Raw genomic sequence first — 18,883 nt, forward strand, 5'->3', positions numbered from 1 at the left:
TTTATAGCCTTATAAGGTAAAAAACATAAAACACTGAAGTTTGCTTTGATCAGTTGTTTTAGCAATAGAAAGTGGTCAAAAGTGTCTATAGTTGTCTAAAAATTGCAATGTATATAACATCATTCCCAGCTGATGACTACATTGCACAATACACCCGCTGTTTTATACACCTCCGACTTATTTGGCTGTGTGATTTATTATTCCCTTCCTTACCAAAGCAAAGAGAGTACACAAGTGCACAGACCACAATAGCCATGCTATGCAAACTCATAAAGAATTCGAGCCAAGAGCTGACACATTTACAATCATTTTATCATTTGAAATCAAGACAGCAAACAAGATAGTCGAGGAATGTCACCGTGTTCTTTTAATAATTCTAGTAACATACAATACAGCATAAATACTCTTTTCTTTGTTATAGAAAGCGATAACTTAATATATAATCGGACTTGATGTACAAAAATAAATAGGTATATGATATGACATTGAAACAATCCCTTCATAGAAGAGGCAGACGCAAATACTTATGAAGTATACTTGGTGTATATACACATTAAAAGTCATATTCTCCAACCTGACCTAGGTAAGTGGCACATAGCGGTTGGCCAACAGCTGTGGATGGACCTGCTATCCCCAGGACTGTCAATCAAATATACTTCCATATTGCATCAATTTAAATATGGAACATATAGAAATTTCTGTTTACATCTCTATACATATAGAAGAATAATCCTACACTCTATACTGGCCTAAATTTAGACCCCCCACCCCCCCTACCTCTGCTGATGTTTTTGGCTTTCTTGAGAAAACTATTTACAACCAGATGGATTATGATAGGGGTTTAGTCCACCTCTACCTGATATTTCAGCTACATGATAGTCTCACGGTTTTTGAATTACCCTTATATCTCTTAATTACTCCATTCCTGAGATTCCTGTTTGGAGTAGATTGAGCTCATACTAAAGGTGGAAGTCTTCCAGCTGCTTTCCTGTAAAGAATCCAGCAGTTAGAGTGAGAATACTTTTCTTGAGTTTACAAGAAGTGAAGGTGGAAACTCAGGTACAGGGAATCTTACCACCAAGAGCTCTAAAAGAAGCTTGAGTGTGTTTTAATTTAAGGGCAGAAACAAAAACAAAAAAAGTATCAGTTCATTTGAACATCTGGTTGCCAACAGTTAACTTTTGAAGAATAAAGTTATTCTTATATTTCTATACTATATTAGCAGGCTGCAATATAGCAAATTTGTATTGGTCCAACTAATCTGCACATCCCATATGAATAAGAATATGGCTTTATTTCTTTAAAAAAAAAAAAAAAAAAGATATATATACTGTGACACCATAGCAGCCATTGTTATTTTACTAAAGATTCTTGGGAGCTCCTGATTTTACCCTTCTTGACTGAGGTAGGTTAACCCCACTATGGACAATATTCAAGAACAGATCAGAATACCCCTAAAGAAAAATGCCATGAATCACTGGCTTACAGTCTGTGAGAAGCCCAGGCTTTGTCAGCTACAGGATTAGATGAATAAATGTAAAAATTCAGGATCCAGTCAGTCCAATCTAAGAGCAACAAAACAGACCACTCGAAAAATAAAGAAGTTATTTTAGGCTCATTGGCTATTTGGCTCCAGGAGCTTGTCCAGACCTGTGTCAACAACCAACATGGCTGCCAGTTAGCTTCATCTAACTTGTAACAGACGCTTAGGTTTGAAAAACAGACAATGCCTCGGGGTCCTAGCGATGAAGGGTTTAGTGACACTAATTTGCCCTTCATACAAACCTACATGTGCTGCTCAACCTGATGGTCCAACCCAACATGCAGTTATCTGCACTGTTCCTTCGCAAACTTTCCATCCTCTCACCCTATGCACATTGACCAAACACGTTCTACCTGACCCTTCTGCTTTCAGCATGTTCAGTTTTGTTTGATAGACCCTAGTAATGTTCTGAGTCGGGTGCTGTTTAACTGCAGTTAGAAAGAGTACAAAAGTCTATTAAATGTTTAGGCTTCTTTGAAGGATCGCAGTTGTCCTGAGGCAAGTTGCTACCTTCATAAGAGACACATTTTAAAAGTCTCTTTCTAAAGCCCTTCCCGCAGGTCTTAGAACATGAAGACCACTCTCCCAATTGCCACTGGGGGCAAGGGATGTCCGCACATGGCCTAACATCATCCGGCTTTAGTTCGTTAGCGCAGTCTTTTGAAGGCTGACCCCTCAAGTCTTTGCACTCGACTGATCTTCTCTGCCAGCCTAATCCACAAGTCTTTGAGCATTCACCCCACTCCTTAATGACCCATTCAGAAAGAATGGTTTCTTTAATGGCGTTAAAGGACTCTTTCTTTTTATTCAAGGTCTTTTCTGGTTGAGCTGTTTTCTTGACAAAATAAATGTACTTGATTTTCAGGCGTTGAGATTCTCCCACCGTGAGGACCTGTATAGTAATCGGTTCTATCAAAGGCTTGTAGCTTCGAATTCTTTCTAAGGATGCCGTGGAACCGCTGTAGGTCAAGAAGTTCCCATTGTAAGAGATGTCTAGCTCCAGTGTGGACAGTGTATAATCTCCATTAAGGATGTAAGTTCCATCGGCAGCCTTAATTGCCAAAAAGCTACCGTCATGCATAGATCCCCTGTTGTTACGTTGTTTGATCTCAATGTTTGTTGCTCCCGCAGGAATTGTAACAACGTCGTGGTACCCCGGTCTGTTAAAATCAAAATAACACAATGTAATTAACACAAAAAAATAGAAGAAAATTTTAAATCCAGTTTACATAAATATTGTGGTCTTTGATAGTAAGAATTTTGAAACTTTAATTTACAAACCATAAGCAGTGACGTCTACCTCATTCATAGGAGAACTTTTAAAGGGAGGTTCTTCACAAGCTAAAAGGTGAACTCCGTGCAAACAGATCAAACTGGAAATCATGGTAAGGATATTTGGGTTGATTTACTAAGATTCTTTGATAAAGCAAGGAAGGGTCAAAACCCCATGTATTGCTGTCTGTGCCCCTGCTTGAGAGATTCTTCCTTTTTATTTGTCCTGGTAACCACTGTTTCATGGTTTCCAATACAGAAAGTGATGGAGAATCCAAAACATTACAGTTGGCGCATGAACAGGAAGTGAGGGAAATCTTCCAATAGGGGCCATCTGTACCAGTGCTGAATAGGGGATTTTCCCTCGCTTTTGGAGAAGATTAGGGAACACTTAAAGCAGAACTTTAGCCCCCAAAAATATGTTTTCATAACTATATCATTTGCATCTTAATGGTTACATACAACTTTTTTTTTTTTTTATTACAGTCACCCTTTAAGTCAGTCACCCTTATAGATGCTACGGAGCTCTAAGTCCCAACACCTGTCAGTTTTTAAGTAAAAGAGCTGTATGCACATGTGTTCTGTGTTAACACAAGCAAAAATGGCACCAGAGAGAGAAAAAGTTGTCCCCCAAGATGGGGAATCAAGTAGGCTGAGATAGTGACAAAGAGTGTGGATAACTGTTATACAAAAAAGAAATCAATCATTTACTGGTTGTCAAAAATGTATCACCTAAAAACATGTAAGTCTTAGTATACAAAACCCAGATAAGGTACACCTGGAACCACTTGTGCAAGGCATGACAAACATGCTAACATAGGACAAAAACATAGACAGTGACATAAAACACATTCCCTGCTCCCCCCAGCTCAAGCCTCCAAAGGGCTAACACATGGCAGCACCACCTTGACAAGACTTGTTCAATTCATTATACAGGCATTTGCCGTGGTGGTGCCCCGTGTGTCAGATAACTTGGCGTCCGGACTTTTCATGTTTTTGTCCTATGTTAGCATGCTTGTCATGCCTTGCACAAGTGGTTCTAGGTGTACCCTATCTGGGTGTTTTGAATACTAAGACCTACATGTTTTTAGGTGATACATTTCTGACAACCAATAACTGATTTATTTCTTTTTTGTATAACAGTTATCCACACTCCTTGTCACTATCTCAGCCTACTTGGTTCCCTTGGGGGACAACTTTTTCTCTATATGCCCTTAGGCTTCTGTGACAGAACCATACTGGTATGAGTAGGATGGACATATTGTTTTGATTTACGCCCGTTCTTATATGCTTTGAGCAAAAATTGCACCAGCATCAACAGATATGGATTTAATAAGGACAGGGGATGCCTACAGAATCACCTTTGTTCTTTTGGTACATTTATGGCAGTTTACATATTTCTACCTGGCCAGTTTTAAAACTTTATGGAATTGGTATAGTTTCCATTTAAATAGTAACAGATTAACTGGACCTTTGTCCTTTGAATGAGTTAAACTGTAAACGTGTCAAAAACCACACACTACTCTTCCATTTAATGTAATGTCCTACTGATTAATTAGACATTTAAATTCAGTTCAGTGAGTGCATCATTTATAATCTTAAAAAGGTTTATGCAACTCATTGACTTTGGAGGATGAAAGATGAAGAGAAGCTCAGTAGATAGAAACTGTTAAAATAGACTTAGTTGCAACATACCTTGCTTTGGTGAAGTTTGCAGAGACTTTCTTGCAGGTGGATCCATTTCCTCCACAGACGCCACACTTGTCAAACTTCTTGCTGGACCCAATAATTCTGTCACAACCAGCTTTGACGCACTGACCCTGGATACAGATAGAGGTGGAGTCGGGGCTACATGGAGTACCATCAGCAACCTGTATTGAGGCAACAAAAAACAGCTCATTAGATCCAACCACTAATTTACTGGGAAGCACAAAATAACGATACTGGTAAAATATGAGTTTAATGTGGTTTTAAAACCCTGAAATCTGTCTTTATCTCTAAAGCTTAACTTATTGAAAGAGGTAGAAACTTTCCGAAGTACTGCGCATCGATTGCCATACCTAGAATGTTGGTTTAACTGCCAATAAATGTGTCCTGCATGAAAAAAGGCTTATGATGGGCAAGAACAATTGGCTACCCTGCAGATTCCCTTTGAAGAGACTGGTCAATTCAGCTACTGTCTTTTGTGCCAAGCACCCTCATGTATTTAGACAGGGCTCTTACCATCATCAAGTGTTCCCACTTGCATAAATACTTTCTTACAAATGGTAAAATTGGGTGGTGACTGGACATAAAACATCAAAAGAGTCATGGCTTCCTACAACAGCTGCTGGGGTTGTAGCTTGGGATTGCACTGCTCTTGCCAACAGTGGCATGTTTTAAAGGAAGATTTAATTCAGTATTTAGGATGAGAGCCCAGAGAAAAGTAAAATACACAGACACTTATAATACGTTTTTTTGAAAATACTAAGGTAGGATCCAAAAGAGTATTTTTATTCTTGGCTGGAGTTCAGCTTTAAACAACATTACAAGACTATCAAATTGTTTCGATTTCAGGGTATTGATTAAGGAATTCCTGACTATAGCCCACAACATTAGGTGCTGAATCATATATGTAGATATATATAGGAAAATAAGATCAAGAGTTAGGAGCTTACCCTGGGGTTTAGTACGAAGAAGAATCCAGTGCCCTTAGCTCGGCACATAAGCTTGCAGCGGTCTTTTGGACGAACACCGGCAAACTTAGGTGTCCATTCAACAGCAGGTCCACTTCCAATGGCAGACCTGGAGATGTCATTATGGGCTTCACATTGTTCTTCACGGAATGTCTTGCCTGAGGAGAATAAATAAGACACATCAGGCCATGCAAACAACTATAACTATGATTTTTCTCTATGTTCAGGATTCAATTGTAAAACTGAATGTTATTATTAATTTACCATTATTTTCAGGGCATTCATCAGTATTGCATGAGCGGTACTGAACTCTTTTCCCCTCGCAGTATTTTCCACCATCTTTTGGCACTGGATTGTTACATTCTCGCACAGAATACTGGACTCCACCACCACAAGTTCTGGAGCACTCTCCCCATGATCCCCATGCTCCCCAACCACCATGTACTGGAGTCTGAAATTATATAAAAAAAGGATCATTAAGCATTTTTAACTACACAAAACACATTAACAATATAGGCAATTGCAAAACCATGATCATCTTGCAAAGATAAATACCGATGGCAGCCATCAACAGATCGGCATTCTTTAGGTGAATCAAGTAGATTTCTGTGAACAAATATACAAATTGTTGCTACAGAAATTTACAGTCTAAAGGGCCGTACACACAGGCCGAATGTGGGGCAGCATCAGCCTGTTCAATAGAAACCGTCCGACATTCGGCCTGTGTGTATGGCAGCTGGTCTGCTGCGAAAGGGGCATGACCGAAAGAGTTCTGCCAATCAGCACCTGATCAGCGCTCTCAGCCATTGGCCCCCCATCAGAACACAGTAGCTCAGCAGGGGAGATTGTTGTACTAACATGGGATAGTTAGTAGAATGACCCCTCTTCAGTTTTTTTTTTTTGTTGAGCCTGCTGGGTTGAACAAAAATATTAAAAGAACTGTAAAGCCTCATACACACTATCAGATTTTCTGCTGATTTTTATCTTCAGATTTACCAAAACCATATAATATGAGGTCAAACCTTAGGAGTTTCAATTTGTATGCAATCAGGCAGGCCCTTGCACTACATGGTTTTGGTAAATCTGAAGACAAAAATCAGCAGAAAATCTGATGTGTGTATGGGGCTTTAGTGTGTACCAGGCTGTAGGTAGCCAAGTGCTAAAATACCCCTTTTTGAGCAGAAATGTAGCTATCAACCTTGCTTGATAAAAAAAAAAAACAAGTGCTTGCCAAAGGTGACATTGCATCTAAACTATATCTGAGCCATGATTTAAATATCAAACTAGAATAAACCATAAAAACTGCACTGGAAAGTCTCCAAACAGGGCAATCTTGAGTTTATTGCCAGTTACAACATTTAAATTTGAAGGAATCATCTAAAGCTTGTGTAATTTTGCTCAAATGAATTAGATATTCTAATGAAAAAAAAGCTGCCCCAGTGCCAGGGTTTGGAAATTGCCCAATCTTGATATCTGAATGTAGTGGAATGATCCAACAAAAATACTGAATTCCAAATACTAACTGAAAAGAATTATACAGCAAAACCAAAAACATACCTCATAATGCTTCTTGTCCATCTGCTGAACGCACTTCCCATTAAGACACCATTTCCCTTCCCCACAACTGGTCCCATCAGCCCAGGGGAAGTGTTTAGTTTGGCACACGAGCAGCCCTCCGGAGACTCCAGTGCACCACAAGGTCGTACACGTGCTGGCGGCATCTGGACAATGTCTGGAGTCTTCTCCAAATGTAAATTGGCACTGCTTATTGGCATCATACAATGTTCCAGGGAGATCTGATGGGAGCTGGATGGGTCGGCTTGGCTTGTCCAATAAGCACTCTCCTAATTAGATAAAAAAAAAAAAAGTAAGGTTAACAGCAAATGTTTTCAGAGAACATGCTCTCACAAATTGTGACATCTCGCTTGACTATGTGCCCAGTCAAATGGGGTCTTGTAAATCATTTAAAGGGCAATAACTCTCAATATGATTGAAAAGACACTTATTTTACTTTACTTCAAGCTCCTCTCAAGCTAAAGCTGCACACATCCTTCATAAAAATTAAATATTCAACAGCTATTCCATTTGGAATAACTATCTATATTTTGATTCTACATACAAAATGTTTACTTTATGGGCCAACTAAGACATCAAAAGAGTTAAAGTGAAGTGACTGGCCTCAGGTGATACACAGAGATGAAACAAATTCTCCTACATAAGTTGTGCCTGTCTACCTTCAGCCCTTTCTTCTCTACATCTGTTCAAATTGCTGAATTCTAAAGCTTGCCTGAGAGTTCAGAAAAAAGGGGGTGGAGAGCTGAAGTTACACTCTGCACAGCTCAGTAAGGAGAGCTCTGAGAGCTGATTGGAAGGAAAGGGACACCCCCCCCCCCCCCTTCATACAGCACACAGGAACAGAGCCTGAGGCTATCAATCTGCTGGAGGTCCCTCCCTTGTTACCATTTTTCTCTTGGTGTCAGGAAAACTTTTTAGACGTCATTCATGCTGATAGCAGAGGAATGAAGCAGCAGACAAAAGTGACACTTTTAGTGCTCTGCATTGAGACACACTATAGAGGAATATGCTTTGTTCATATTTCTGAGGTTTACAACCACTTTAAAGCATTTATGCGGGTACTCAGCTTTTTTGGTAAAAAATCTTCTAAAAAGGCCCTCTTGGTTCTTAGTCTTAACTAACTGACATCTGTATCTTGCAGTCTATCTTCAAAAAGTATATTACACAAATGTGATATTGTATCATCACACACTTACCATGACCGTTGTCCAAGAAAGATGTGATCATGTATGCACTACATAGAGACCATGGTTCCTGTCTATCCAGATTGGAGAGCATTGAAGCCATCATATGTGAACTCTTATCATCGGCATTGTAGCTGGAGCAGTGCTTTGCATCATCATGTGGCATATTAAATACATGACCTGAAAACAGAAATTTTCCATTATAGAACAATGCAGGAGAGGGTTCTGATTTCCTTAAAAAAATGGGAAAAATTCATAGTGTGAAGTGTACTTTACAGCCCTTCCCTAAACTCAACAATGCACTTGAGGGAAGTTTTCTGCTAATCAAGACAGTATTAAGCATTTTGCAAACTTCCCAAGTGTTCAAGTATTTCCTTGTCATAAAAGTTTAACACTTCAAAACACATTCCTTTCCAGGTTGCTTTGTAGCTTAGGGTGTCATAAACATCTTCTGACCATCTGTTGTGTCTAAACAAATATTAAGTTCCTTCCTGAGAAGTTTGTTTGAGCATAACTTATATCCTAGCCTGACAGCAAACCCCAGCTTTCCTATATAAAGTCAGAGAGTCCTACCTAGTTCATGAGCCGTTGTAAAAGCTGCTTGCAAGCCGTCATCTTCAATGATGGAGCAACTGCGGCTGGGATCGCAAACTGTTCCAACGTCAGCCATCCCGAGGGTATCACATGTTTGAGCTCCGCAAAGGTCCTAGAAAACAAAACCGTTTCAATATTAATTGGTTTCCTCCTGCTACTCCGGTTTCCTTCCACACTCCAAAGACATGCTGGTAGGTTAATTGGCTCCTGTCTAAATTGGCCTTGGCATGTATGAATGTGAGTTAGGCTGGCCATACACAGTGTGAATTTCTTTCCTGTAACCCATGCAACCATGGGTTGCAGGAAAGAAATTTGGATGATTCCCCCATCAACGCAGACAGTGTTGACAGAGGAATCAGCAATTGTCTTCTCCCGGCGCTGGTGCAGCCGCAAGTGAATCCAGCAGGCTGGTTGTACCCAAGTTGATTGATTAACTTGGTGCATTCAGCCTGTCCACTTATGGCTTGAATCTTTGCTGGTTCAGCAAGAACCAGCCGGAATTCGAACCATGTATGGCCCACCTTAGGGACCATAGATTGTAAGCTCCTTGAGGGCAGGGACTGATGTGAATGTACAATATATATGTAAATCTCTGCATAAATTGTTGACGCTATATAAATACCTGTAATGAATAAATCAATTAGCTCAAGGACAAAACTTTGGCTGGAAAATGTTTAACTTTGGCTGCTGTCCCCGGCTTAAAAGACCATACATGTTTGAGATCTTAGGAAACTTTTTTTTTTCACTTTAGAAGCACATCACACATCACAGCTAGAAACATTCTGGGCTGCGATTCCATATCTAAGACGTTTATGGAAGATTAGGCAAACATAAACTTGACTTACTTGTCTCGTAAACAGAATGGCTGTATCGTAATGTTCAGCATGCCGATCGCTGGGTGGGTTATGCTGCTTCTGCCAGCTGCAGAAGTTCCTCAAAGTCATGGCAGCATTGGTTGTGACCTCAGGTCCTTTCTGTTCATCGTAGATGACCAGGATCTTCACTACCACTATGCTGATGGAGTTTCGGATGCTGGGATGTTTGTAAAGCTTTGCAGCCACTGACATCAATGTGAGGAGGTAGTGCTTTAAATTGCTTCCATGAAATTCAGCCATAGATTGGTCGGCTACCAGCATGGTTTCAACATAGCGTGGGCTTGAGACAAATCTCTTTTTCCGTGTGTTTCCCAATCCTGCAGAGGAGAACATACAAAAAGCAACTGTCAATCTGCTGCACAGTTTAAACGATAAAAAAAAAACTTGCTATTTTTAGCAAAAGTGTCAAACCATTCCAACAGCAAGTTGTACTTTTTTCTCACATTAAGTCATCTTTGGCTTGCAAGTCAAGATATGAGTCACCTAGCAACATTTTTAAATTGAATGAGTAGCAAGAAATCCCTGTACAGTGCTTGTATGTGGGGCCGGTGACAGATTACATCTCCAAGCATGAAACTTCATCACATTTCCAACACACTGTACCCTTGTTCTGAAAATCTGGAGCTCTATTAACCACTTCCCTAGCTGCAGCACCATCTCTACAAGCTAGCCAGAAACATGCAAGGTGAAAGTGTGCAGCCCGTTTCCTCCAGTTACAATACTTTATATAATTTGCAATCACATGTAGCAGTTTTTTGTTTTGTTTTTTTATGAATGGAGGCTCATGTTTTACAAGCCTTGTATAACAAGGTGCAAAACCATGAAAAGGTATAATTCTTTTCATAAAACTTAGGGGAACCGTGCAAGCAGCAACCTGTCCAATTCCTGCAATGATATCATTCCTAAGCACACATGGTTTAACTCCTGCAACTCCAGGCTCACGGCGAACCTCTTCTCCAACCTGCTGTGCAGCTTGTGTGGTGCACTGCCAAACTATGAATGGTACAGCCCCATGGCTTGACTCCATGGCATGCTGCCCTGCTCATTTATTGGTTAGTGAAGAGCCAATAAACTAAAGGCATAGAGTGGATTTTACTTATTATCAGGTGTTCTGCATTAAACTTCTGGTGAAAAAAAAATTACAGAAAGCCTTTTTTATGAAATATGAGCTGAGCTAATCCCAGGACTAGGCTGGGACCTTAATGGGGTTATTTTGTCATTTTTGGCTGGTTTTAGTTTTTTTTTGTGCAAGATATATATGGGACAAAGTTGAATTCTTGGAAGCTCTTAATTATGCAATGTTTGAAAAAAAAAAAAAACATATACATATATATATATATATATATATATATATATATATATATATATATATATATACAGTGTATATCAAGTGTATATCACAAAAGTAAAAAAAAAAAAAATATATAAGCAATACATATAATATATATATATATATATATATATATATATATATATATATATATATATATATATATATATACACAAACAAACTTTCCAGGAATTCCACACTGTCCCAGTTTTGGATCTAAGGACATTTCCAGGGACAGAACTGGCAGCTATGCTCAGTTTGCTAATATATATATATATATATATATATATATATATATATATATATATATATATATATATAGGAAGATCTGTCCCTGGATATGTCCTTATATTGCAAAGCTGAACATCTGCTGCACAGATCCCCTCTACCTATTCATTGAATGATCTTTGTTATAAATAGGAGTTGATACTCCTATTTATAAACAATGTTATAACTGGTTTTAAAGTTTTGCAACAAAGTGTGCTTGGACATAATGGAGGCTGTTGCTACTGGAGAGTGTGAGGTGTTGAGGTACAGAGTGTGGTACAGAGTGAGGATTTTGGTGGTGTGGTGTAGGGTGAAGATCTTGCTGGTAATGGGGTGCAGGGTAAGGATCTTGGTGGTTGTACAGGGTGAAGATCCTGGTGGTGGTGTAGTGCAGGATGAGGTGTGGTGCAGAGTAAGGATCTTGGTGGTGGTGCAGGGAGAGGATCTGGGTGGTGCTGTGGATACGGGTGAGGATCTTGGTGGTGGTATAGGGTGAGGATCTTGGTGGTGGTGTGGTGCAGGGTGAGGATTGAAGTGATAGTGCTGGTAGAGGATCTAAGTGGTGGTGCAGCGTGCAGATCTTGGTGGTGGTGCAGGGTGAAGATATTGGTGGTGGTATGGTGCAGGGTGAAGATCTTAGTGATAGTGTGGTGCAGGGTTAAGATCTTGATAGCAGTGTGGTGCAGGATAAGAATCTTCTTGGTGGTGCGGTGCAGGGTGCAATACCTGGAGGAATGAGGATTTTACTGTTAGTGTGGTGCAGGGTGAGGATCTTGGTGGTGGTGTAGTGCAGGGTGAGGATGTCAGTGGTGGTGTGGTGCAAGGTGAAGATCTTGGTGATGGTGTGGTGCAAGGTGAGGATGTCGGTGGTGGTGTGGTGCAAGGTGAAGATCTTGGTGATGGTGTGGTGCAAGGTGAAGATCTTGGTGATGGTGCAGGATGAGGATCTTGGAGGTGGTGTGGTGCAGGGTGCAATACCTGGAGGAGTGAGGATCTTATTGGTGGTGTGGTGCAGGGTGAGGATGTTGGTAGTGGTGTGGTGCAGGGTGAGGATGTTGGTGGTGGTGTGGTGCAAGGTGAAGATCTTGGTGATGGTGTGGTGCAAGGTGAAGATCTTGGTGATGGTGTGGTGCAAGGTGAAGATCTTGGTGATGGTGTGGTGCAAGGTGAAGATCTTAGTGATGGTGTGGTGCAAGGTGAAGACCTTAGTGATGGTGTGGTGCAAGGTGAAGATCTTGGTGACGGTGTGGTGCAAGGTGAAGATCTTGGTGACGGTGTGATGCAAGGTGAAGACCTTAGTGATGGTGTGGTGCAAGGTGAAGATCTTGGTGACGGTGTGGTGCAAGGTGAAGATCTTGGTGATGGTGTGGTGCAAGGTGAAGATCTTGGTGATGGTGTGGCACAGGATGAGGTTCTTGGTGGTGGTGCAGGATGATGTTCTTGGTGATGGTGTGTTGCAGAGTGCAATACCTGGAGGAGTGAAGATCTTATTGGTGGTGTGGTGCAGGGTGAGGATCTTGGTGGTGGTGCAGTGTAGGGTAAGGATATTAGTGGTGGTGTGGTGTAGGGTGAGGATCTTAGTGGTGGTGTGGTGTAGGGTAAGGATCTTAGTGGTGGTGTGGTGTAGGGTGAGGATCTTAGTGGTGGTGTGGTGTAGGGTGCAGGGTGAGCATCTTGGTGTAGGGTGTGGGTCTTGTAAGAGGTGGTGTGCAGGGTGCAGTCCCTGGAGGGGTGAGGATCTTGGTGGTGTGGTGCAGGGTGAGTATGTAGGTAGGTGATGGTGCAGATCATATTGGTGGTGTAGGTGCAGTACCTGGAGGGGTGAGGATCTTGGGGGGCTCCTCAGAGTCCATCTGTTGGGGGGTACCATCAGTCACCCCACACTTAGCCTTGGCACGGCTCCTCTTGCTGACCAGATGAAGGAGTAGGGGGGTGTCAGGTTTGGGTGAAGCCGGGGTGATGGTGTGGTTGCTGGGTTGGATGAAGTACTCTTCCCCCCGGTAATAGAAGGCTCCTCGGATCCCGGAGCACAGACTCAGCGCAGCGCTGCTCGCCGGCTCCCCATTGACGGTCCCGGAGTAGAAGCAGTCGGCCAGGTTGCCGGTCGCCTCCGGGATCTCTTCCCCGGTGGGGATGTTGGGTCGCCCGACGTATTGCAAGCTAAAGTCCTTAGCAAGAAAGCTGGGATCTGCCTCCAGCTCCAAGGTCAAGGCTTTTCCAAAGACATCCAGGCGGTAGAGCACCTTCCCACCCTCAGGGGCCCCTTCCAGCCTGACAGGGGCCACCAGCTCCTCTTCCATGGCCACAGCAGACAGGGCAATCCGGGCACAGAGCAGGGCTACCAGGCAGGGCAGCAGGCAGCGCACACAGATCATCCTGGCTGGCAGATGTGTTGTCGGGAACAGTTGTGCAAAAAAGTCGGGAAAAGTTTTTTTTTCTTTGCAGAAGTCGGGAAAAGTTTTTTTTTCTTTTGCAGAAGTCGGGAAAAGTTTTTTTTTGCAGAAGTCGGGAAAAGGTCGGCAGTTTGCAGGGATGTCACTCGTTCTTCCCCAGCACACGTCTGCTCATAGACAAGCCGGCTCACTTAGCGTACAGTCCGGTGCATGGCTGGGGGATTTGTGCGGCACACTGACACCCCGTGCGACAATTTATGGGCTCCTTCGGCAAGCCTCTCCGGGGCCCCGCCCCCCGGCTCTTTGAAGTGAGCTGATCTCATCTCGTGCGTAGTGCTTGGAGGAACAATCCCCTTTCCTTGTGCTGGAGCCCGGCCAACATCATCAATCATGGGGAGGAGGAGGAGGAGGAGGAGGAGGAGGGAGAGAGCAGCTGCTTGGCTAGCCTGGAAATCTGACATTACAGGCTGTGCCTATGGAGGAGCCTGCAATCCACAGCCCAGCCTGCTCACCTCTCCTACTTCTTCCACCACTGCCTCTCCTCATAGGGCATAGCTGTACACTTCAAGTTTATCAAAAGCAGAAACTGAATATATTTCACCTAGCAAAATCCTTCAATGATCTGGCTGCATTCATTTTCTTTATTTAGCCCTTTCCTCTTTATTTTCACCTGTTGATCCTGCCAGTAACTTTTTTCAACTTTCTGCAACAGACCAAAAATGCATTTTTTATCTATCAAAAAGTGTTTTCCAGCACTAAACCTTTCATCTGATTTCTAAATGGCAGCATTTGTAAATTCCAAAAGCCAATATAAAGGAATAGTAGGGGTAAAAAAAAGCACTTGTGGGTTTAACCAATCTTGATTTTTTTGTACAATTCTCCTTTAAGGGGGCGTGGCAAGGGGCCTGCATACTTTTGCTGATAGGTGTCCCTCATTCCCATCTCAAAAAGTTGGGAGGTATGCAGGAGTGCAATTCGTTTTGCACTCCTGTGACCCGTTTTCAGCAAGAGAGTGAGCTGAAGTCCGCTCTCCGCTGGCGTCACCAAGTTCAGTCCAGGCACAGCATCATCCCGACTTCGGAAGTCTGGATCCGCCAGGTGCCTGGACTGATGGCAATCTCAGCCTCTCAGCGAGCCGCCCCTTCACAGCTCAGCGCTCCAATGAGCGTGGAGGAGCAGAGCAGGAGAGCTGCTGATTGATAGTCAGCAGCTCTCCTCTCGGGGAGGCGGGAGAACCGAGCCATCGGTGGTGTTCGATCGCTCAGTTCTCAGTGCAGAGACGGCGGGGGACAGCTGCAGCATCTGTGCGATGCTGCATCCACCTAGGTAAGTATGATTAGGGAAAAAAGTGCAAACCCATACTTCTCTTTTTAAGGAGAAGTCCAGCCAAAGCTCGTTTAGCTATAGTTCTCCTATGGGTCACAGGAGTGCAATTCGTTTGGCACTCCTGTGACCCATTTTCAGCAGAGAGTGAGCTGAAGTCCGCTGTCTGCTGACACCACAGAAATCAGTCCAGGCACCGCGTCATCACTATAATAAAGTCGGGAGCCACCAGATGCCTGGACTGACACCTGGCTCAGCCTCTCAGCGAGCTGTTGAGAGCCTGACTGCTGAGAGCCTAAGCCGACCACTCGGTCCCCTCCACAGCTCAGCGGTCCAATAAGCGAGGAGGGAGCAGAGCAGAGAGCTGCTGATTGACAGTCTACAGCTCTCTACTCACAGAGCTCTGAAAACCGAGCAATCAGCAGAGTTTGATTGCTCGGTTCTCAGTGCAGAGGCACCGGGGGGACAGATGCATCCACCTTTACTTCTCTTTTAAAGATAGAAGTTTACTTCCCCGTTAAAGAAGCATTTAAAGTGATATAATCAGAGCCAGATTTAGACCTAGGGGGCACTTCAGGTTCGGGGGGGGGGGAGTTACATTCTTAATGTCTCAATGACAGTCACACAGTTCCATGGCACAACATCATTCTAAGGTCACACATGACCACACACATACAGTCATGTCACCCTATGTGCTTGAGCCACCAAAATTCATTTTTGAAAAACAATACAACATACCAGTCCAGTGTTTTACAGATGATGGACAGTAAAATATTACTTCACTAGATACCTTTAATAAAAGAAAATATACAGTTGTGGGAAAAAGTATTGTCCCATATCCCGATTTTTCTATTTTTTTGCATATTTGTCACACTTAAATGATTCAGATCATCAAACACATTTTAATATTACACATAGATAATCTAAGTAAATACAAAACGCAGTTTTTAAATGATAATTTTATTTATTAACGGAAAAAAGCTGTCCAAAAGCTGTGAAAACATTTTTTGGAAAGCTGAGTTAAATTTAAATTGCCACACCCAGGCCTGATTACTGCCAGACCTGTAGAATCAAGAAATCACTTAAATAGAAGCTGTCTGACAAAGTGAAGCACACTAAAAGATCTAAAAAAGCAACACATCATGCCACAATTCAAAGAAATTCAACAACAGATGAGAAACAAAGTAGTTGACATGTATCAGTCTGGAAAGGGTTACAAAGTCATTTCTAAGGCTTTGGGACTCCAGCCAACCATGGTGGGAGCCATTATCCACAAATGGAGAAAACTTGGAACAGTGGTGAACCTTCCCAAGAGTGGCTGCCCAACCAAAATTACTCCAAGAGCACAACAACGACTTATCCAGGAGGTCATAAAAGAACCCAGAACAACATCTAAAGAACTGCAGGTCTCACTTGCCTCAGGTAAGGTCAGTGTTCATGATTTAACAATAAAAAACAGATGGGCAAAAATGCCATCCATAGGAGAGTTCCAAGGCCAAAGCCACTGCTGACCAAAAAAGAACACACAGGTTCCTCTCACATTTGCCAAAAAAATCTTGATTATCCCCAAGACTTTTGGGCAAATATTCTGTGGACTGATGAGACAAAAGTTGAATTTTTTGGAAGGTGTAGGTCCTATTACATCTGATGTAAAACAAACACAGCATTTTATAAAAAGAACATCATACCATCAGTCACACATGGTGGTGGTAGTGTGATGGTCTGGGGCTGCTTTGCAGCTTCAGGACTTGGACGACTTGCAGTCATTGAGGGAACCATGAATTCTGCACTCTACCAGAAAATCCTGAAGAAGAATGTCCGACCATCAGTTCCAGACCTCAAGCTCAAGCACACTTGGGTTATGCAGCAGTACAATGATCCGAAAACACACCAGCAATTCCACCTCTGAATGGCTGTAAAAAAACAAAATTAAGGTTTTGGAGTGGCTTAGTCAAAGTCTGGACTTAAATCCAGTTGAGATGCTGTGGCATGACCTTAAACAGATCGTTCATGCTGGAAAACCCTACAATGTGGCTGAATGAAAACAATTCTGCAAAGAAGAGTCTGCCATAATTTCTCCACAGCGATGTGAAAGACTCATTACCAGTTATCGCAAATGCTTGATTGCAGTTGTTGCCGCCAAGGGTGGCACAACCAGTTGTTAGGTTTAGGGGGGGCAATTACTTTTTCACATAGGGCCAGGCAGGTTTGGACAGCTATTAACGGGCACCCAAAAAAAAGCCACTTCTGTTTGGATCGCTGTGGCAGATCCATCCCTGAAGAGGAATTCTGGATCCAAATTCAACCACTTCAGCAGGGTCCAGCTGAATTTCCACCCATGTGTGGTCACTGCAGTTGAACAGAATTTGATCTATTGATCTTGTCAGATAAAAGCTGCTTGATCAGCGATTGCAGTGCAGCAGGGAGGATTCCCCCATCCACCTCCAATATCTAGTTGGGGGAATCAGCTTGTTTGGGGATGGCCCCTACCTGTTCAAACATGACTGCGCACCACTGCACAAATCAAGGTCCATAAAGACAAGGATGAGAGAGTTTGGGGGTGAGGAGCTTGACTGGCCTGAGTCCTGACCTCAACCTGATAGAACACTCTGAAATTAATTAGAGCGGAGACTGCGAGCCAGGCCTTCTGGTCCAACATCAGTGCCTGACCTCACAAATGCACTTCTGGAAGAATGGTCAAACATTCCCATTGATACACTCCTAAACCTTGTGGACAGCCTTCCTAGAAGAGTTGAAGCTGTTATAGCTGCAAAGGGTGGGCCAACTCAATATTGAACCCTACGGACTAAGACTGGGATGCCATTAAAGTTCATGTGCGTGTAAAGGCAGGCGTCCCAATACTTTTGGTAATATAGTGTATGTATAGTTTTAGAGTACATCATACAAGTATAAAATGGCCAATAAGATTATATATCTAAAGGTATCCTCCATGTGTGTGTAAAGGCAGGCATCCCAATACTTTTGACAATATAGTGTATGTCATGTAAAGTGTGGGTATGTCAAGTGAAGGTGGAAAAAGAAAAAAAAAGGTATTTGCAGTTTTTTTTTTCTAAAATTGTATAAGAGTGAAGGGGGGAGGAAGCAGGTAGGATGACGTTTGTAAATGGGTAAAGGTCTGTTTAGCCATACATGAAAAGATTTTCCATTGTCAGTCCAGTTGGTCAAATGAAAGAAGTCCATAGATCCCCCCATTCACACTGACAGAGTGGATGGACAAGTCTCCCACTGTCAGCTATTGTATTCTGACAGCCAGCACCCACGGTTGTCAGAATACCTGAACAGTTGAATTAGATTTTAAATGGAGTTTTCAATGTATTTCTAACTGTCAGTTATTATGACCTGTGCAGTGTTGTTTTTTATTAAGAGAAATCAGAATTTCTGAACATATTAAACATTTTTGATTGGATGAAATGAGAAAAATGTTCTTCTAGTCTGATTACATCTGAGGTATACTCATGATCAATGATCGTTCTTTTATTTATACCAGATAATTGTTCTTTTTTTGTTTATATCCAACTGTAAAAAAAAAAAAAAAAAAAAAAAAAAACAGCGAGGTTGGTGAACAATAGTAATAGAACATTATGATGACATGTAAGAATCATTCTAATGCGTGGAGCCATTGTAAGATTGTGCTATGTACAAACCCAGGATTTGTGTATTATGGAGTGTTGGATTAGGTGTTGATGTTACTCGGGGTGGAGGAAGGGGTTTAGAAAGTCACTGCTGCCCAATTTAAATGAACGGGGCCAGGACTATCACTTATATGTTGTTTTTCATGCAAAACAAAGGTAAAGTGCTGCTTCATTACAATATTCACACATCACATGGCAG

At 42.2% G+C, this 18,883-nt stretch overlaps 1 protein-coding gene across 1 annotated transcript; it reads right to left on the minus strand.

Annotated features, from left to right (window-relative positions):
• Positions 1 to 343: 343 nt before the first annotated feature.
• On the minus strand, positions 344 to 13,963 carry ADAMTS1 (ADAM metallopeptidase with thrombospondin type 1 motif 1). Its single transcript, XM_073617088.1, has 9 exons — positions 13,129 to 13,963; positions 9,689 to 10,035; positions 8,823 to 8,955; positions 8,262 to 8,429; positions 7,048 to 7,334; positions 5,755 to 5,941; positions 5,473 to 5,648; positions 4,511 to 4,686; positions 344 to 2,703 (listed from the first exon to the last, which is right to left on the minus strand). Exons 1-9 carry the CDS (start codon positions 13,688 to 13,690, stop codon positions 1,968 to 1,970), a joined length of 2,772 nt encoding a protein of 923 aa, XP_073473189.1. The 5' UTR covers positions 13,691 to 13,963; the 3' UTR covers positions 344 to 1,967.
• Between the last annotated feature and the right edge of the window lie 4,920 nt (positions 13,964 to 18,883).

Source organism: Aquarana catesbeiana, linkage group LG02 (assembly GCF_042186555.1).
Source record: "Aquarana catesbeiana isolate 2022-GZ linkage group LG02, ASM4218655v1, whole genome shotgun sequence".
Classification (NCBI taxonomy): Eukaryota; Metazoa; Chordata; class Amphibia; order Anura; family Ranidae; genus Aquarana; species Aquarana catesbeiana.